This window comes from Pseudoliparis swirei, chromosome 8 (genome assembly GCF_029220125.1).
Source record: "Pseudoliparis swirei isolate HS2019 ecotype Mariana Trench chromosome 8, NWPU_hadal_v1, whole genome shotgun sequence".
Classification (NCBI taxonomy): domain Eukaryota; kingdom Metazoa; phylum Chordata; class Actinopteri; order Perciformes; family Liparidae; genus Pseudoliparis; species Pseudoliparis swirei.
In genome coordinates this window covers 12,792,279-12,814,192 of record NC_079395.1, presented here as the reverse complement: position 1 = coordinate 12,814,192, position 21,914 = coordinate 12,792,279, and the positions used below count along the sequence as shown (strand labels likewise).

At 43.4% G+C, this 21,914-nt stretch overlaps 1 protein-coding gene across 1 annotated transcript in view; it reads left to right on the top strand.

Moving 5' to 3' along the window:
* The first annotated feature begins 211 nt into the window (after positions 1 to 211).
* Positions 212 to 21,914, top strand: part of LOC130197724 (ephrin type-A receptor 3-like) — a 78,171-nt gene continuing 56,468 nt past the window's right edge. Inside the window, 3 exon segments of the mRNA XM_056420569.1 lie at positions 212 to 287; positions 15,359 to 15,423; positions 20,865 to 21,065. Of these exon segments, the coding sequence (XP_056276544.1) occupies positions 15,376 to 15,423; positions 20,865 to 21,065 (249 nt within the window). The 5' untranslated portion in view covers positions 212 to 287; positions 15,359 to 15,375.

Sequence of the window (21,914 nt, the reverse complement as noted above, 5' to 3'; positions counted from 1 at the left end):
TTGACAGGACTTGGCTGGCTGTGGACCCTCCCAGCGTCTCCTCCTCCCCCCTTTTCTCTCTCTCTCTCTCCCTCTCTCTCTTTCTCTCTCTCTCCTCAATCGCAGGGCTGCGCTCACCGACTCGACACGGCCAACAGGGATGCAGCGAGGGCGCAGCGCAGCCTGAAAAATGGCACCACCACGCGTTCTGTGGATCTATCCTTCCCTTCCCCTCCTGTCCTCCCTGCTTCTTCTTTTTCACGCGCTGTCGCCGTGCCGAGCCTTACGGAATTACCCGGAGAATGAAGGTGGGTGTCCTTGGCGGGATTGTTGGCTGAACCGTAACTGGAGTGAGCGAGGTGACTTTGGCTGTGCGCTGTGTCGGCGGATGGGGAGCCCCATCCCGCGGTTCCACTTGCCGGGGACGGAGCGGCGGAGACTCCCGTTAAGTGCTCGGCTCGGTTATGAATCATGCTTACAGAAAAGCGGAGAAAGGGACCGAGAGAGGCGGGGACTGTTCGTCACGTCTTTTCCTTCTTTTCCCGAAATTAAATGTATGAAACAGGCAACCCTGCCATGAAGATAGCGAGGGCTGACGTTGACGTTTCACTTTCTGACACCGAGGAAGCTCCTTCACATTTTATTTATCTCTGCAACGATATGTTTTCCATTAAAGTAATCTAACTTATAAAGATTTTGTTAAAAAAAAATAGTTGGCATGGCTGCCAATTATAGATATATATGTTTTATTATAAAGCACTGATGAGTGTTTTTCTCTGCCGGAGAGCAGCAGCAATTACATTACATTGTCGCACGCTGCTGCTCAGTTATTGTATTAACATCGATGCTCGGCCTGAAATGAGCCAACGCATTGACTCACTAACTACTCCTGCTGCTCGGTGGGCTGACACATGCGAGCTGGTGCGTTTATGCCAAGTTGCACTAAATGGAGAAAAGGGCAGAGCCGCGCGCACAAGTTATCCTCACAATAACTGCTTCATGAAACCGAGAGTGGGTTCTCTGAACTATACATGGAAGTGTGATGGAAGTGTGTGGTGGTGTTTTTTTGCTGTCTCGCTGTCAGACAGTCTGACTGAGATGATACAGCTGTGGCGTGGTTGTCACTGCAGTGTGATTCATTTCATTCTGTAATTGCCCAAAGCAGTCAGTTCTGTTCTGAAGCTGCTATGAGCTGCATGATTGGCCTTCATTGACATGTATCTGTCTTTTTTTACTTAATATATATATCTCTCTCACTCACACACACACAGACACACATACACACACACACACACACACACACACACACACACACTCAAATGTTTCACCTTGAACGCGTGTCCACACTGACGGCCTCTGTCTGGCTGACTTAATGGTGTAAAGTGTTTGTACGTACGAGTTGCTCAATGTATGTCACAGCCCCATGGAGTTCAAACAGAACAAAGGCTCTGGAGGATGGACAGAGAGACAGAGAGAGAGAGAGGGAGAGAGAGAGAGTGAGAGAGAGGGAGAGAGAGAGAGAGTGGAGGAGTGTTTTAACAGAGGGAGACAATGCCTGTGAAGGAGACACTAACACACTGTTGAAATATTCATTGAAATGAGCATGAGTGATGAAACCAACTGGGAGCCAAAGGAAACTCCTGTTGATTTAGATAAACGGCCAGGGGCATCTGTGTGTCTCTGTATGGCATGAGTGTGTATGTGTGTGTGTGAGTGTATGTGTGTGTGTGTGTGTGAGTCATGTCCAACTTTAGAATGTCTGAGGTGACTGATAGGTCAGAGTTTTTTTTATCGCTAATACACTTTTCAAATAATATCAGGGAGTCCAGGTGTGTGTGTGTGATTCACTTAGACTTTCCTTCTCTGGTTATTCCTCTGCCCTGCTGTGTCAGACTATTGGCCTAATTGGCAGCTATAAGCCTATTGCCTGACTTGTGTGTGTGCATGTACCCCGATGGGAAAGTAATCCAATGAAGCCCTTTCTGTAAACCTCTCTCTGCCCTGCGTTTACCTTTTCGGGCCTGCCAGTTTTCCTGCTGTGACTGCAGACTTAGCTGAGGGATTGCTCTTCTTTGTGCCAGTGTGTGTACCTTGTGTTTGTCTATAAATGTGCATATTCCCCACCCACGTATCTGGGTAGTCGTGTTATTCCAGGAAATCCTCCCTCTGAGTCTGTGGAGTAGAAAGCGAGGCTGTCTTTAAAGGAGAGATAGAGCTCTCAAGGCTCAATTATGAACACCGTCACTTTGATAGAGCTGATAGTGTTAGCATGAGAGTAGTGTTACGCTGTCAATAAGCGTAGTTTATTACCAGAGCTATTGCTCTGCTCCACAATTGTTGACATTTACATGATATTTTAGTTGTAATCGAATATTTTGAAACTGCTGCAGACCGGTGGGATATGAGAGGCGTATAGTGGTAAAGAGTTCAGTCATAAGTTGTTTCGATGAAGAGCATCCTCTGAAGGTCTTTGTTATCAACCGTATTAGGAGGAAGAGGAGTGCGTGAGTCTTGGTGCACCAGCAGAGGGAGCCCAGCACACCCTCTGTCTGAATCCTGAGGGCATACTGATGTAACAGCAGGGAGGAGGATGCTCACAGGTTTCCCATGGTTCATTTTTCATCCCGACTTTATACTCTCCTTCCAACAAGGTGGAAATCTCCTTTTATTGTTACATTGTACCCACTCCTCCCAGATTCCTGGGAGGGGGAAAGGAGCAGACTTTTTCTATTTCTGTGTCTTCACTCCCTCTCTAAATATATACCTCCTTAATTCTGGAAAACGCAGCAGCATGACTGGGAGCCCTGTGCTTTCTTCCACTGCAACTGCATGTTGATTAAAGCAGACTAAAAGCACAGGTAGATACATGATTTAACTCCAAAGTCTGAGTGAAGAATCTGTGCAAATGGATGTGTAATTGAATTAATAATCAAGAGTCGACAGAAAGGGAGAGGAAACAACAAAACATGGTAAAAACCGTTGGTGTATGTTACGGTCATAAGGTTTACTGTAATCTGTAATTGGTCTTGGAACTACATTACACTTGAAGCTTTTTATTGGATTGGCCTCAGGGTGCAGGGGGAGGGGGGGGGGGTGTATTGCTTTGTAAGGTTAACATGAGGGTGAGCAGTTAGTGCAGAAGCAAGCATATGTAGAGCATGCCCTCCTCTACACACACACCATTCACACAAGATCCTGACGGTGGTATATGTTGGGTCAAAGGTCCCCTCTGGTTTAATTGCTTTAATCTATAATGGTTGCTTGTAGTTATCGGCAGAGCCGTACCTCACTTGAGTGTGTGTGTGTGTGTGTGTGTGTTAGTGTGTGCAAGTCCGAGAAACTGTTATGCTCCTGTGTAACAATCATGACCTTGGAAAGAAGAGGATATAGATCTCAGCAGAGACGGACAGGAAGCGCGAGCACCCTCCTGTTTTTATCATCTACCTCCTCCCCTACCATCCACCTCTCCCACCGCTTTCTTAATATCTTCATGGCCTCCATTTCTCACTCCTTGCTTGTTTCCCCCTTTTGTCTTCTTCGACACTACTTGGTCTCTCTCTCTCTCCTCTCTCTGACCTCCAGTAGTGTACAACCCCTGTATGTGTTCTTTAATGAGGTGGAGCCTATATATCTGCTTAACACAGGGCCATACTGGATGGATGTGCTCATGTATGTGCACACACACACACACACACACACTATTATAATGTATGGCTTGGGGGCAGTTTGGTGGTCTTGGTCCAGAGAATAGTGTCATGTGTCCCCGGGCTGGCTGATAGACTGGGTTATAAATACAGCTCAGTGACAGAAAAGGATTCTGCTGTGAGGGCTTCACCTTGTGGTTGCATTGTGTGTGTGTGTGTGTGTGTGTGTGTTAAAAGAGAAAGAGAGAGAGAGAAAAACACTGAAATCATGAATTAAAGACAAATCCACAGGAGAGAAGCTGTGAGACAAAACAAAAGTGATAAGAAAACAAGAGCAAAGAAAGAGAGGTGGTTCTCATGAAAGCCTCCATGTCTACGTGTTCCATGGAGCACCCACAGAGCCTTTCTTGTTGTATTTAATCATGGCAGTCAGTGGTTGTTATCTATGCTTATGTATTCAGCCCCAACAACTCAAATCGTTCTGTTTCGGTGTTTCGGAGGATAAACAGTTAACACTTGAAAGTCCATTTGCCCGAGTAATTGTTTGAAATTTCACATTTTCACTTTCTTGACCAGAAGATTGCTTCCACTCGCTATGAATCTGTTTAGCTTAGCATTGGAAGCAGGGAGAAACAGCTGCAGGCTCTGTGCAGGGGTCCAGATCTGTCTACCAGAACCTCTTAAGCTCACTAACTAGCACAGTTTATGTTTAGGCTAGCCGTTTCCTCTGCTTCCAGCTTTTATGCTAAGCTAACCATAAAATGCATGTGACTATTTTTGTAAGAGTAATATCTCAATCATTTCTCCAAATGTCAAAGTGATCCTTTAAAGTCTGAAATAAGTCTGTTAATGTGAAATACCTTCCACATTACCACAACATCTGGAAGAATCAAACTTAATGTGTCAGCCAAGCTGATCAGACATTATTAAAAAAATATGGAAAACCATCTGGACTATATGTATTCATGTATATGCACATGTTTAGTTTTACATTTTTATGATGTGAACAAATGCAAACAAAAGCTACGCTAAATGTCCTATAAGTAAAGATAAATTGTATATATATATATTTAAATTATGTTTGTTACCTTCATGTTGCTTTCCGGAGTGAACTGATCCTCTATATTGTCATTGTTAGTGTGCATTTCATTTAGTTTACATTTCCATAAGATGCCACAAATGTTTAACACATTTCCGTTGCTACCAGTGAGTATGTGTGTGTACGTCATGTCGGCCTGAAGGATTTTAGTTGAATTCAATAATGTCGGAGGACGTGATGCCTGATGGCTGTGGGGAAGTTTGGGTTTACGTCCACTGACCCCCTCCCCCTCCGAACAAGCCCTTAACTGTAGGTCACTTTGTATTCGCCACTCGAACAAACACACACACACACACACACAAACCAACTCTCCCCCCCATCCCTGCCCCCTTTGTCCTGACCTTTAATTTGTCTAAATTGAATTTGGTTGTTTCCGTACCTCTCCCTCTCGTTCCCTGTCTCTCTCTCTCGTTGTTTGCTCTCGGCTCGTGCCGCGGCTATGAAAGGAGGATTTATCTAGCATAACAAAACTAACGGCGGAGGATTTGGGTCAGCCGTATATATCGTATGTTTGCTGACCAGCGCTCCGACCTCGTCTCTGCTGATTAACTGTGAAGGTTTTACGAGAGCAACATAACTGAGAACGTGGAAGCTGGAGCTGAACTGCCAGATAATATAATATAATAAATAATATTCATACAGATTCTTATTGACTGTACTGAAAAGATCATAAATGTGAAAATCATTGGACATATTGAATTAGTGGAAGCTGGAAACCGGTCCAATAGAAGTACAGCTGAGGCCCGGTCCCCGTAGTGGCTGAACAAACAACAGCAGCATTGGCCACTTAAAACAACCTTTGTCAAGTTTTCCTCCAAAGCAAATGATTTTGTGTTTGGAGCTCCTCGGATGCCTTCCTGCAAGTTATAAAAGCTGCTTGTTTTCCCGTTTGTTGATTTGTTGTCTTGTGTATTCTGGACATGTGTCTCACTGCATGCTATCGATGGATGGGTGATGTGTGGAGCCACGAGTTCAACAGCAGACTGAGCAGCAGCATACAGGGTCAAGCTAACACACGCTTCTCTGTTGGTTTGGGCTGTTTTGGTGACATAAGCCCCTCGTGAATATCCCTGCTGTACAACCCCCCTCCCCCCCTCCCTCCGACCCCTATCTTTTGGGCTCCAGGGTTTTGCTAGTTATGCGTGCTGTGTCTCTGTTTACGACTTGATGGTGTCCGCAACAGTGCAAATTGGTTTAATGTTGGTTTTGACGGAGGCAGCAGGGCAGACAGACCACCGCTGTAAACGTGTGTGTATGTCACATGGGTGTGTGCTAACAGAAGCGACCTGTCTAAGCACACATTTATCTGACATGAGGTTTCCTAACTGTCTTCACTGCTGTGGCTCACCCCGGAGATTCTAGGCCAATTTACCCTCCTGTGACCAACCACTGTGTGACAGCTGCTTGTGTGTGTGTGTGTGTGTGTACGTGTGTGTGTGTGTGTGTGTGTGTGTGAGTGTGAGTGAGTGGGTGCTCTTGTCCCACCGGGATGCCATAAGAACTAACGGAGCACAAAAAGCATTAAGAAGAAGTCCAAAAAGAGAAGCACACACTCTTGAAGAGGGATAAGATTATAGCTGCCCTGTGTCTTATTAATAAAAAAAAGCTTTATTTATCTCCACTCATTGACTTTTCACTCCTCACAAGATATTTTAACCCAGTTCTTTAAATGAATGATGGGAGTGCATGTGCAGAGTTGTATGTGTCTGTGGTTTCTCAAAGTCTCTAGTTTGTTTGTGTGTGTTTGTGTGTGTTTGTGTGTGCATCATCATAGCCGTGTGTGGATGTGTTGGTTGCTCTTTGGCCTTGATGAGTTGGTGGCATACTGGTAGAAGAAGCTTATTAAAAAACAAGTGTCTTGATCTGACTGGGTGTCACAGTTCAACACTGTAAGCATTCAACCATCACACACACACACACAGGCACACACACACACACACACACACACTCCAGAGCCTCTTCAAGCAACAATCTAGGACAGTGCTCCTGTCATAGTCTGTCAGAATAGCATCTCTTGGGTTCTGCTGGTGCAGCCAGAGTATATGAAATAGCAGAGTAGGGAGGTCCAAAAATGCAAGCTCAACGAGGTACAATTCATCACATACACAAATATTTTCATGAACATTTTCAGCTTTGCACACCATCTGCCTTTTGGGTTGCCAGGGTTTCAAGGCTTTGGAGAAGGTTTTCAATAAACCATGTGCATGCCTTTTAGAAATCACTCCACTAAAGCAGCTGCCTTGAACATCACATTTATTTTCTCCTTGTCTTGACTGAACTTGGGCTATTTGTAATAGATTTTTTTGCTGGTTTATTGAGGGAAATCATAGTTATGGCGTCCGGTGAGTGATGTATTGTGACCATTCTTGTTTATTTTCCTGAAAAAGTTTTGCTAGGTTACGGTTAATCTGAATATGCTTCCTCTGTGCATCAGTTTAACAGAGTATTGCACATCTAGAAATATATAAAGGAATTTGTCTTCAGTCTTTACTTGTTTGGACATTTAGATTTGAGTAAGGTGATTTGATTTTATAAATGTAAACTCTCTTACCAATGTGTCAAGGGTAAATGATTATCATTATCATTTTGATTATGCGTTGATCCCATTTCTATCAACTCATGATTCAGACACTCAACTACTACTTAGCCATGCATGTAATGCTATTTGAATTGTATTGGTGTGTTTCACAGACTCAGCTTTTACCTTCACTGATCTGCTCCTGTCTGTCTCTCATTTGTAAAGCTATCGGCCACTATTTAATTATCTGTACCGTTCAGTCCAACCAAGTTTGAATTTGTGTTTGTTGAAGTGTGGAGGATCAACATTACATTTGCAGGAACAGAATGGGTAGCTAGAAAGCAGGGGTAATTTAATTGAATCAAATAAGAATTAGGATTAGAATTTAATTTAAATACATTTAATTATTCATAGACACATTCAGTTTGCAGACAGCTATCACACTCAAAAGAAGAAGAACATTTTCCCTTTTAAATCATTGAAGATCCCATCTCAGCCTTCCCGAAACTCTAATTAAAAAATGAAATGAAAAATATCGCAGATTGTAATATGTCTGCTTTAGGGAAAACACATCCCACGCACACAAACGTCACATTATAGAGTTGGGAAACCGAGTGTGTGAATACGGTTCTGCCGTAAAATCTCTCACATTGAAACTGCACCTTGATGCATGCGTGTGAGAAAACTGTAACTGTGCAGGATACTCAGTAAAATGAGTTCAGATAAAGCTTCAGGGTGTAAGAGGATGGCTGAAAGAGTAACACATCCAAATGTTTCATACATGGCATATGTTCATCAGCGCAGACCTTTAATACACAAGCACAAACTGTATTCGATACAAATGACCCTTTACGAACAGGGCTGTCAAAACCAGTTGTGATTATGGTGTTTGCACTTTGAAGATGATCCAGTGCACTTTACACTGCATCATCTTCTTCAGTGTACAGTGTGGCCACCATGGCCATTGCCAACTGAAGTGGAACATCCTCCTGCTTCCATCAAGTCACAGAAAGGCAACATGTTGCCTTTCTGGTGACTTGATGGAACACAAACGTGATGTACACAACAAACGTATTTATTTGTATAGCATCAAAACATAATGCAAAAGAAAACAAGATTGTAAAACAATAAAGAAAACATTTAAAACAGTTAAAAAGCAAGACATATAATACAAGTTGCAGTGATATCTATGAATGTTGTTCAATTAAAGGCAACAGCGAACAGAAAAGTCTTCAATCTGGCTTTAAGGAGCTGAGGGTCCGAGGGTCTCTGAGGGTCTCTGAGGGTCTCAGCACGGTTCAGAAGGTCGCAGCAGATCACAAATGAATTCAGGCCACAAACCATTCAGTGCTTTATAAACCAGCAGCAGGATATTAAAGTCCATTCTTGGTTGGACAGGAGGTAATGCAATGTGATGAGATGTGATCCACTATCCTGCAGCTTTCTGACTGAATTTTTACAGAGGCCTGTGAACACACCGTTACAGTAGTCAAGTCTACTGAAGATAAACGCACACATGGACTAGTTTCTCCAAATCCTGTTGAGACATAAGTCCTCTAATTGTCACGACTTCTCCACCTTAATAGTCATTTTCATCCTGCCTGGCTGCTTAATGAACTCTCCTGTCCTTCCAGATCCTGTCATCCTCACCTGATTGTCTCTCATTCTCTTCACCTGGTCCTCACGCCCTTCTCACCTGCAGCCCATCACCTCATTATTCCCACACTATTCAGCTCCCTCACTTCCACTTGTCCTCTGCCAGATTGTTTTGTGTGTTCTTGCCAAGCTCTCCAGTATATTCAAAATATTCATTCTGATCTGCCCTCTTTGCCTGTTTACCCGACTAAAGAATTTTGCCTGCCCCCTTTTGGATTTGTTGCCCTATTGGACGGACAATCCGGTTTTGACCCTGCCTGAATTGACAAGTAAAGATCCTCCTCTGGCATTCCTGTTTCCGAGTTGTGCTTTTGGGTTTGAGTACCTGTAACCATTATGCTAATCCTTGATATATTCTTCAGGTGATAGTATTTTGTGATTGTCTTGATATGGCTGTTCAGATTAAGGTCTTAATCCATAATTACACCTAGATTTCTGGTGTGGTTTGTGGTTTTAAGCATCAGCGATTGAAGCTGAGCGCTGACTTTCAATCGTTCGTCCTTGGGACCAAAAACAATCACTTCTGTTTTATCTTTATTTAATTGAAGAACATTCTGCCACATCCAGTTGTTTTCTTCAACGCATTTGTTGGCATTAGATTTAAAGAATATATTTTACTGTTACTATAAAAATAAAAACAAAGAGGATGTTGAAATGACCCATAATAAGTATTTGCCCTTTATATTTTTTTTAACAAAAAAACTGACCATGAACTTGCTTTTTCCTGTAACATACATGCGAGGTGACAGATAGTTCACCTGACAGGTCACGTATGTATTCAATGCTTCTGCCACACATGACTATGGGTCATAGAGAAAAGACATTTAACAAATGAATGGAGTAAATGTCACTGGAAGAGAAATGACAGATTGAGAGCCTCTTGTGGTTTGTGGATGAGTGGAGAGAGGACGGATGAAAAGACAGCAGGAGTAGGAGCCTTGTTACCACGCCAGTTTGTTCCTAAAGTTCAGATCTCACCTCTTCCCACTCCTTCATCCTGCTCTCCGTTTGTTGCCCTGACAACACACTCAATCGTTGAACTGCACTCTCGATGGAGTGGAAGCAGGGGACGGTCTGGTTGTGTGTGTGGTGGCACTAATACTGAGATAGTGGCTGCATGTGTTTGTGTGTTCGTTCTTGTGTACTTGAATGGTATTTGTTTTTTAGTTTTCTAGTTAAAAAAAAAAAAAAAATTTAAAGAAGAGATTTAAAAAAATAAATACCTGTATATCCCAAAATATGAAACAATTTATTTCGTAATTAAAGAAATATTAGACATGTGTATGCATTATTTAATGATGCACACTGCACACTTTCTGTTTAAGTAGTATACGTTTAACTAGTTTAGTTTTTGTTTTATGTCTCACGGACTGTGTAGGAAGCAGATTCTGAATACATGAACTGACTGGTGTTTTTTTAATCACAGGAAGAAAGGTACAAATAGATTACAAATGATACAAATATTGAATCAGATAAAACAAAAACAAAAAGGCCAGAGACCCTCTGTGCTCCAGCTGCATGTATAGATTATGTGGTACTGAAAAGTAATGAGCAGCATCATATTTGTGATTTCTCTCCGTTTTCCTCTCTTTCTATTACCGGAAGCTTTTCTGCCACACGAGCATCTTGATTACAGTAGACTGCTGCTGTCAGCATTTTTCCTGCAGCAGGACTTTGGCATGTGTGGGGACATGAAACCTGGGTGAAATTGCTTTGAGCTGATGAACGAAAAACAATGAGGCTTATCAGCATGTTGAATGTTGTGTCAGCAAGCCCCCCCCCCCCCTTTATTATATCTCACGTTTACCAATGTAATATGTTCTGTTCTGAGCTGAAAAGGTCTTATGAGCTCATTATGTAGTCACATATTGTCCTCTACATGGAGCCTGTGGTGATCTTATTGAGCAGTCTCTCTTTGTGGCACAAGGTGTGTGTGGAGGGGGGGGGGGGGGGGGTGCGTGTGTGTGTGTGTGTTTGCAACATCCTGCAACGTCTCTTTGTGCACCAGTCTGGCTGTTGGCAGCGCCGTTTGATTCTTGGCAGGTGGATCACAGCTTCTGAAGCGGTGGATACCGACCAGAGAGAGAGAGAGAGTGGCAGAGAGACATAAACCAACAGAGAAGAAGCAAGAAAAAAAAGACAGAGACAGACAGAGTGGGAGAGAGACCCCAGAGGGAGGAAACAGGAATGAGAAAAAAATAGACAGACGCAGAAGGAGATGAAGATACCAAGAGAAAGAGATCCTCCTCCTCCTCCTCCTCCTCCTCCTCCTCCTCCTCCAATCCCAGAATCTAAACCTCACAGTTTGGTGTAATCGAAAACTCTCACAGTAATCAGGTCACATGTGCATGAGTATGGATCCGTTTATGCCCCCGTGATAAAAGCTTGGAAAATATTAGGTGTGTGTCTATGTGTATGTGTGTGTGTGTTCCTGAGTAAATTAGTTTGGGTGGTATTTTCAGGTGTAAAGGCTGGTAAAGATGTGATGGTAGATAGATGTTGGTTTTCATCATGTCAGTGAAAGCGCATATTTGGAAGTTGCTCCACACTGGGTATGTCATGTCTAACAGCTCTTCAACCTAGATGTTGTGTGTGTGTGTGTGTGTGTGTGTGTGTGTGTGTGTGTGTGTGTGTGTGTGTGTGTGTGTGTGTGTGTGTGTGTGTGTGTGTGTGTGTGTGTGTGTGTGTGTGTGTGTGTGTGTGTGTGTGTGTGTGTGTGTGTGTGAGAGAGAGAGGGGGGGGGGGGGGGCTGGTCATTAGATCGAACATGAGCCTGGTCTGAGTGACTGACTGATGAGCTTGGTGGTTTTATTCGGTGCCGAAGCTAGCCACAGGCTTAGATTTCTCACACACACACACACACACACACACACACACACACACACACACACACACACACACACACTAATATTTTCCAACCTTTCATCACAGGGCATACATTCACGGATCCATATTCATGTGACCTGACAAACATACACACACACACACACACACACACACACAAACACACACACACTCACAAACAATTTAGCCAGTTCCCTGGAGAAAGAGAAGCGAGAGAGGGAGACAGAGTGGGAGCATTTAGAGATGGATGGAAAGATCGATAAGGGGTGTGGTTTTATTTTTGTTTGTGGAAGAAAACAACACATTTTCATAAATTCTATGTTTTCTCATCTTTGAAACACAAACACACACAGGCACACGCACACACGTACTGTGTGTGCACACAGGGCGGTGTCAGCAGACGACAGGAAGCTTTAGCAAATACATAATTGATGAAACCAGTCATTGATTACAAGTGACAAGTGGTATTGACAGGTGTGAGGAGAAGAGAAAAGGTGTTGTGGAGGTTTATGTGTGTGTGGGTTTCACACACCAGACTTCACGTTTTTGCATGAAGGAAAAAGTATCCTGCAGGATGAGATATAATTTTTCTTGCTTACCTCTAGAAGTTTGCCTTTCTAGCTGCCGATCGTTGTGATTTAATGTTCCTAGTTTTTTAGAAATGTCTCAGAGACGTCGGCCTCTAAAACAACAGTGATGGACTTGTGTTCACATTGTTGTCAAGTTGCAGCTCAAAGAATAAAGTAACATGTTGGTGAATGATCTGCTCTCTCTCCATTCTATAAAATGTCAAGAGGAGATAAGTCGAGTCAGAAGATATGTAACCAACAGTATAACCACATTTACATTTCTATTGGTTAGAGAATAAACAAACATGTTAGTTAGTTAGTGATTGAGCTGTAGAGGTGAGAGCTTGAAACTTTAAGATGTACGCAATTACTCAATGACCTGCCAGAGCGCTTTGGAAAGCATCGAAAACGAGCTCACTTATCAAAATAAATTAGGTTCTACTTATTTATTTTCGTAGCTATAGCTTCAAACAGAGGATGAGAACGATTTGAACTTCTTTCAATTCGCAGTTTGGAGTGAATAAAGTGACAATAAGAGTTGAATATTCACATGTTTATTCAACAGATTATTCCACAGAACAATTTAAATATATACAATATACAATGTGGAGATAATTAACACTGATACTGGATTTAAATGGGAAGACATTAAAAATATACATTTGGGAAGTGAAACAATGTGTTTTTGTAATTTGAGTGAAGCAAAGCTTTAATACATGAATATATATATATATATATATATTGCTCTTTGTCAGAACGCCTGTGAAACGCATGAAGGTAAAGCAGTCGGCGAGTGACAGAACAACATTGTTATAACAATATTTCTAAATTCCACGAACCCTGTTGATGGGTAGCGTTCATGCCTGAGTGTGTGTGTGCCTCTCCAGTGAGCCCTAACATCCCATATCATTATACCAACTATGTCTAATTTACGTGCGCCACTCACATGGCCGTGAGGCAGCAGTCGTCCTGAATACACACATGGCTGCAGGCAGCTTCTGACCTTTCGCTGCTCAGTACCTCTCCTCCACTGTTCTTGTCTCTCCCTCTCATTTAATCTATCATCTCCCTCCCTCTCTCTCTCTCACCTGGGCTCTGCTGTGCATCCTCTCTCTCTCTCTGCTTCATTGGACTGTGTGCACTGTTTTCTCCGTCGCTGGTTTCTCACGTAGACGCCGCATACATACGCACGTGTGCACTCACTAACTCAGCATGACGAGCCTCCCTGCTGCCAGGCTGTGCTGAGCTGAGGAGAACGGCTGGGATTGAGTCAGGGCTGATGCACAGCATGATGAGAGGAAGAGGGGAAAAGAGAGGGGGAAAAAAGAGGTTGGACCAATTTTACAGTCCCTTTATTTTAACTACAGGCAGTATAAAGACACAGAGGGGCTTGTAAACAGGCAATCCTCGTCAATTAAGTGATTTGTCTCATTTGCACTCAGGCAGGCAAACTCTTTTCTTTTTTTTACCTGTAAATAGTTTTTAAAGGTCGCTACCTATTAAAATGAGGAGGGAATATGAAAGTGTGTTGCTTTAAAGTGATGCCGCCAGTTGAAATTGCGTCGGGTCAGCTACTCCCGCGTCTGATCTCGGATCTGTGGATTGAAAGCGTAGGTTCAGAGATTCTGATGGAGGCACGATAAGCTGAAAACCTACAGTGTGTGGGAGAGAGAGAAGAGAAAAGCAGCAGTCTCTGCAGATGGATACTGATTAAATATTGATGGTCAGCAGTGTTGAAGGCCTGATTAGGACCTGACCGAGCCAAGCCACGACAAGCAAGCACACACACACACACATGCACATACACACACTCGCACACACACAGGTGGAGAAGCTTGCTCCTGTATCTGAGCAGGTTTTCATTATGCCTCACGCTGGTCAACCTGCCACCCTCTTCCCTTTCCCTCCTCACCTGCCTGCATCCTTCCTCCGGTCACACACAGGAAATAAAATGTGCAAATCTACATCGATGCTACTGTTGCACATCACACAGTGATACTTCCGCAGAATTTTTTTTGTATGAAAGTTATATTAATAATCCTTTTTTAGACTTACATTCATCTCTATTATATTTAGGTTGCAGCTATTTTAGAAACGTGTACCTTAAAAGTTCTGCATGCGTAGGGCAAAATGTTCTTTAAAGGGAAAACAAGGATTGTGATGAGGTTTGGATTCAAAGAATTCATAGTGGTTTTCAACAGTGACTAAATATTTTAAACAACTGAAATATTGAATCAAACATAAAAAAGTTGACTGTAATGGAGAACACAAATATCCAGCAAAGTAGATATTGGGCCTGCAGGTGGGATTTGAGAGACATTTTATCTTGTCTTAACCCTCCTGTTACCTTTACATTTACTAGCATATTTTACCCTCGGGGTCAATTTGACCCCAGCAATTAAAACCTCCAGAAAATTCTTAGAATTAATATTGTTTCCCAAGTTTAAGTGTGAGGTACTTTATGTTTGTTTGTTGACTACCTAAATAGCCCTTTAAATATATAAAAAAGTTGGTATTTCTTACATGTTTGACAGTGAAAAACAGCCTGGGGTCAAATTGACCCCAAGGAACACCGACATTAAACATTGAATGGGGTCAAATTGACCCGAAAGGTAACAGGAGGGTTAAGTGGCATAACAACCTTCCATGTGATCCATTGTAACCACAGTCTCCTCCTCCTTGAACACAAGCATTCGAGTGGTTGATACTCAAACATATTTTCTTTTCACTTGACTATCTAAAATGTGTATGTAACTTTAAAATATACCCCTGCATATACTCTGTATACTCATGTAGTTTCACTGACTTTGAGTCCCCTTGAACTTTAACAGCTGCAGCACAACCACAGTAATCTTGAAATTGAAATGATAGGTTTCCCACTCCCTGCGACTCCATCGCTGCTGTGCTCCAGAACTCAAGGCACTCTCGTATTAAACATCTCGGCTACGTGGAAAACATGATCATAGCTTTAAGGAAATGGAGACTGAGAAATAAAAAAAAGTCTTTAGCGTGTGCGTGTTCACATGTTTTGTTCTCTGTTTTCTTGCAGTTACGTTGCTGGACTCCATGTCAGCCTTGGCCGACCTGGGCTGGGAGGCTTACCCTAATGAGGGGGTGAGTATACGTGCAACCAAACACCCTCACTGGAAATCATCCTCTGTTCACGACGGAGCTGGCAGCAAAAGTAAACGTCTGATCCCAACGAGCGGCTCTGTTTTCACATGTGTTATTTGTCAGTCAAGGAGCAAGGCCTCAGAGCAGCAGCAGCAGCGCTGGAGTGTGTGTTCTGGAGAGCGCTGGGCTTTAGAGCGCTCCTGGCTAAATCGGGAGTCTGCGGGGGGAATTCAGAAATTATTTCTGCTGTGCTGAAAACGCTGCGGCACTGTGAGCCTCCGTTTATTACGGGTTGCCTTTTTTGGGGGATGGAGTAAAGGGACGCGGTAAATATTCTGACGTAAGAGGAGGCGTCGTGAACACGTCTGTGGGGAGGGGCTTATGTAACTGGCCTTTTGCAGGTATAGGGAACGAGGGAGTCTGGAGTGCAGCCACCGCGCATCAGAAATGACAACGGACAAGTGAGAGCGGAGGAAGAGTGCGACAGCGTAGAGAGGAAGAACGTCGAAGTGCATTGAATAAAGAAATAAGAGTGGGTTCTGTATGTCACTCTAGTGCGGGAGCTGTTGAATGGTGCTGAATTAATTCTATTTACCCTCGAGAGACACTTCCTCGCCACTATTCAGCATCAGTGTGTTAAAGCGTTGGATGCCACGCGCGTCTTTTGATGCTTGTGCACAGCAGAGAGGCGGCTGAAGTGAGCGGAGCGGTGCAAGGTTGTTTTCTCAAGCAATCAAGGGTTTCAAGTTCACTTTGTTGAAATCCACTGATTGTGTTCCCCTATTGTGGATGTTTGTGTATATTTTTCTTTTTTCCCACAAAGGGTCCTTATAAGAACTGAATGTGTCCCAGCTGTGGCCAAAAGATTCAATCAAATTCTGAAACCTCAAGTGTACACAAGTTACTTTTATTGGAAGTATGGTTCAGCTTTGGGTGGCTTCGTCATGGCCCCCGGAAAAGCACATGTGTTTTTAGTTTATCCTTAAAGCAATGTGTTGGCTGGAAACTAAAATATATATATAATGAACTCCATCCTGTATATCTTATTTCATGAGCTGTCAACTTGGTGGGGACCTGACACCTCCTCCCTGAATGTGTACAGAAAGTGAGAGGAAACTGGCTCTATGGGCATCCACACAACTCTTATCTCAAATGAAATAGAAATGCATCCTTCATACGATTGAATCATTGTCAAAACAAAAGTGTTTTCAATGAGTGTGTCTTCACTTTGGGGTCAGCCACAAGCTTTATCTTCAGTTTAGTCTGACTAAGGAATTATTACATTGTTTTGAACTGGTAAGCACTTTGCTTTCATGGTTGTTCATACTTTGCCTCGTGGTACATGAATAAGACATTATCCTCCTCCTGGATGAATATGAGCCTCCTTTTTCTTTTTTCACTCCACTCATTACAAAGACAATTGCAACAGGCGAGATTGGCTGCGTCTGCTTCCACAAAGTTTTCTTCCGTTGGCGATGACTGCCATAAAACAGAGTCGTGTTCTCTGAAAGAGCTGGAAGGCTCCGTCTGTTGTGTGTCAGCCAGTACGTTTGGAGCGGGGGCAAGTGACATCATCATCTGCACATACTTCTGCCTGCTGGCTTTGACTCTCTCCTGGTCGAGGGAAGCCGTGAACATTTCCCTGAGTCCTCTGCAGAGCCTCATGCAGGGATTGTTGCTGAGTTAGTGGTCAACGCAACAAGATATGAACATATTCTGTGTCACGGTGCCCCCGTCATATTGTAATCATAAATAAACAACCTATTTTCCCCAGTATAGTCTAGTATTGCGGTGTGCTGTAGTTCTGCGGGTGGTTGTCCCAGTGGTGTTGCCGTACTGGCTCGACTCTGCCCAGCTGACAAAATACACCAACACACAACGTCTGAGCTCGTGCCTGCGTAATATTCCATTATATTGAGTGTTGAATTGAGGGGTTTCATGGTATAAATTAAATCCATTGGTGTATAAATGTTGCAATGAAATCGAAGGCTTTGTTCTGAGCAGAACCGTTTTAAATACTGCCAGCAGAAACCGGCAGAAACTGAGCGGAGGATGACAAGCTCTTACTGCGGCTTGTGAAAACACATCTACAATATGCCGTGGCTTTAATGTTCTAAAGACTATCCCAACCTGTGGTGAAAACAAATATATTACATGATAATTCTTGCAAGATGGAGTTGGTCTTTGTGAAGCTAAATACGTCTTGCCAAAGAGAACCTCTACTTGCGTTTCTAGGACAGACATCATGACGTACAACTGTAAGTGTAGCTCTTTCTGTCCCAGAAAACAGTGTTAAATCTAAACTTGGTGGCACACATCATGAAAAGCAGTATAGATACTCCTGGATTCGTCTGTTTGTTTTACATGATTACACATGTCTCTTAAAATGAATGAGGTAAGAACTCATATCATAGAAATGGAGAAGAGAAGGGACAGAGAGTGATATGAGAGTGACAGACTGAGAGAAGACAGGTGCCAGGGCTGTGAGAAGATCTTATGTTTCATAACAGGGGGATTATCTAGTTGACCTTTGAACTTTAAACCCGGGGATTGGTCTCAACGAGAGGCAATTCCCACCAATCTGAGACCACTGTCTGCCTGAATTAGTCCCAAACCACACTTGACCCCTGCAGGTCAAACTTAATCCAAGCCGTGCAGGACCGGATGTGCCTGAGACGGCATGGAGCGATCCACTTCTGTCACCAGGCAGGGGTGTTCCTTGTGAGGGACACAAAACAGATACGTCTTAATGATGTTTGAAAATTGAGGGGCCCCCACCATAATCTCTACTCCCTCAGAGGCTCCTTGTCTCGCCCCCCCTTCCTCTTTCTTCATCTTCCATCTCTGTTTCCCCCTCCCCTCTCCTCCTCACTAAGCCAGAGCTTGATCCAGAGTTTGTGGGCCAATTACGTCCTCGTAGGTGTGCCCATCAGATGATTGCAGGAGGAGGGACATTATGTTAAGCTGGTGAATGGTTGAACTTAAACCCTGATCTGCTTCACTTCAAAGCAATCAAGCGGGCTCTGCGCTGATTGGTGAAGGTGATTAAGGGTTTCATTCTGAATGTTAACTAGTGTTCAGGCTGAACCAACACTGTGTGTGTGTGTTTAGAGTAAGAAAGAAGCTTAAACTGTTCAGTCTAACTAAACATTTTTCCAGTTGTGTTTTCACTCGATCTGTCTCTAAAGCGGCTGTTGTTGTATCGTGAGCCAATAAGGGGGCTGCAAGGTTGTTTTCATGTTCACAAACACACCTGTGCTCTCCACCAGGCACATGTGACAATGAACAGACTCGCCAACTAGGGAAATAAGTGGCTCACCAGGAAGTGGCAGTAATCCAGCCACTCCAAACTCTGCCTACAAAGAAATAAACAAAGACATCATAAAGCTCTCTTTATCCCTCAATGACTATTCCCATAAACGCTTTAATCACCACTCCCTGGGGACTCAGCGTGTGTGTGTGTGTGTGTGTGTGTGAGCGTTCTGTGATGTCCGACTGGTCTCAGTTCTGCACAGATGGGTCTATTTAGCTGCCAGGCGCGCCTGTAAATTACCAACATTCATTCCTCTCTGTCTGTCTTTCCTTCCCCTCCATCTTGTGTTCTGTTCTTTAATTGAATCGAGCTCAGTTGTTGTGTGCACATAACGTGGCGACACACCCGTTACATATGCGATCTTAAAAACTCTAAACTGTCTGTCAGCGACATCTGTGTCAGCTGACTACGGCAGCTTAAACAATCTTCACCCTCCTCTTCCTTTTTCTTCTTCACACATTTCTTCCCCCTCTGTGTTCCTGCAGTTGAAGGACTGTTGGGTCAGAATCAAGAGAGAGACGGTTTTCTTCGGGCTCCTATTCAGACACAGTAGACGTCACAGAGGAGGCTGTGGGGGATGAAAAGCATCCCGAGAGCTGGAGAGAATGTGCGAGTCTCTACGAGAATGTGTGTGCCGCTAATGTGGATCTGTTTTAGCGCTCAGGACTCGGAGGTGAAATGCGTCAAGCTTTTGCCGGGTTGTTGGGCCGTCACATTAGATTAACCTCAAGAATCCAACCTGAGCTTGGACTCCAGTTTCTCGTTTTCTCTTTCTTTATTCTTCGCCTCTCATTCCATCTACCCTTCGACTTTTATTTAAATGTAAAAACACGTGAGGGATGACAGGTAGTTGGCCCCGCAGGTCATGTGTGTATCATGCCTGCCATGCATCAGGGTCCGTGTTTACACGTCTGAACTACTGCACGGTTATATGTGCTCATCATTCTGGAGCTTACGGCTTCAGCCTGAAGACGATGACAGGAGCTCAGAACAAAGATGGTGGTCCTCTTATGCCTCACCACAAACTAGGACTCATCCAGTTGGTGTGTGTGGGGGAGGCGGGGACAAGAGGAAATCCAGTTAGCTTCCCCTTGAATGGATCAGAGATCTTGAGACTCTGAAACCACTTTAGTTTATTTTAATTTTTCTTTAGGAATAGACATTTTCTTTATCTTCGTGTGTGATATATATATATATATATATATATATATATATATATGTTAGTGTGTGCCTGTCTACGTGTGTGCGTGTGTAGATAGAAATGTTTTCCTGCTCATGCGAGAAGTGTTCTCAATTACTGCCTTAGTCAGAAGTGGAAACAGATGGCAGCAGATGACGGGGGACAAAGTAGCTCTGTCTTACCTACTCCCTCTTGCTTCCTCTTGCTCTCTCTGTGTGTCTCCTTCACTCTCTCCTACACACACTTCCACCTCTTAAGCGCTAAATCACGCATTCACTTTCTAATAACATGCTCCCCCTATGCCCACGTGCAGCATGGACAAAGACAGTCCTTCAGTCATCTTGACACAGATCATCACTCATGTTCACCCAGACATGAACACAGCACGCAGGCTGAGCGTCAGCTTGCATGGAAACCACAGTTCATTGGACGTGGGCCCAGTTCCCCATCATTGGAATGAGATCTCCTTTGACCTTTGATCTCCTTTGACTGGCGATGAAATAAGAGGATCTCACAGCTGAGTGGTGCTGTTGTCAAGCCGGCCGAGCGCTGCTGAACATCACATCTTTGATTTAAATGTATGTTTTAGTTGAGGGGATTTCATCGTCAACTCAAACACTCCTCAAGCACTCACCTCCTCTCCTTCCCTTCCTCCCTCTTCCCATCTGGCTCACCCATTTTTCCCACTTCCACTCTTTCCTTGACTTCTTACTCTTTTATTTAATCACTTTCCCTCAAATCCCTCTCAGTATTTCACTATTTTCTTAGCTCCTTCCTACCTTATTTATTTGGTCAACCCATTTCCTCCAGCTAAAAATCATCAGCTTAATGTGGAAGTCCAATCAGAATTTTCATGTAAAATAAACATCACTCTCTTTCATCTGGTAGACCCACTTTGCTTCTGGTCACCCCCCCCCCCCCTCTAAACCTCCTTTTTCTGATCCTCAGTGGGAGGAGATCAGTGTGATGGATGAGAGGAACACCCCGATGAGGACCTACCAGGTGTGTAAAGTCATGGACGCCAACCAGAACAACTGGCTGAGAACGCGTCACATCAGCCGAGAAGGAGCGCAGCGCGTCCACATCGAGATCAAGTTCACCCTGAGGGACTGCAACAGCCTGCCCGGGGTCCACGGTACCTGCAAGGAGGTCTGCATCCCGTCATACACACACACACACACACACACACACACACACATAATATCCTCTGACTATCCAGTGCTCTTCGCCTTTTGGACAAAATTGAGTTACGTAAACAGTATTTCTTATAACCTTTACTTTTCAAATGTATACATATTGGATTTGTCATGAAAACGCTTTAATCACAAATTGGAACCCATTCACCCAAAAGCACACGCAATCGACACTTTGTTTAGTGTGCATAGCTAATCAAATGAATCAGAAAATGAACTTCAATAACATGTCTCTGCATTTTCAATGAAATCTGCCTGATCTCCATATTTATCTGATACAATTATGCTGGATTGTTTGCTTTTGCTGCTTCCTTTTACTGCAGCATCACACAGAGAGAGAGAGAGAGAGAGAGAGAGAGAGAGAGAGATAGAAATTTATTTTTTATTCTTCGACAAGGTTGAACATTTACTGTTTGAGGCTAGGTTACACAATTACATATTAAATAACAATGTATTCAGTGCTTTGGAAGGATTTGTGTCCCCACACTTCACGAAATATTGGATAATTATATTATCACAGCATTCATATAAAATATATATATATAGAATATATAACCAGTCAAAAGATGGTAGTTTTTACTATAGTAACTTGCTATCAAATGAATGTGTATTCCACACGTTACACTACACGGCCCCGCTGAGCAGCAAAAGAGGCTGATGATTTTTGTTCAGTCTTTTCCATCCAATACTCCCGAAACACAAACACACATGATGGACGTTCGCGTTGATGGCTGATGAATAGGTACATAGACAAGAGGAGGGGAAATAATGACATGAGAGAATAGCTGCCGAATTAAACAGACGA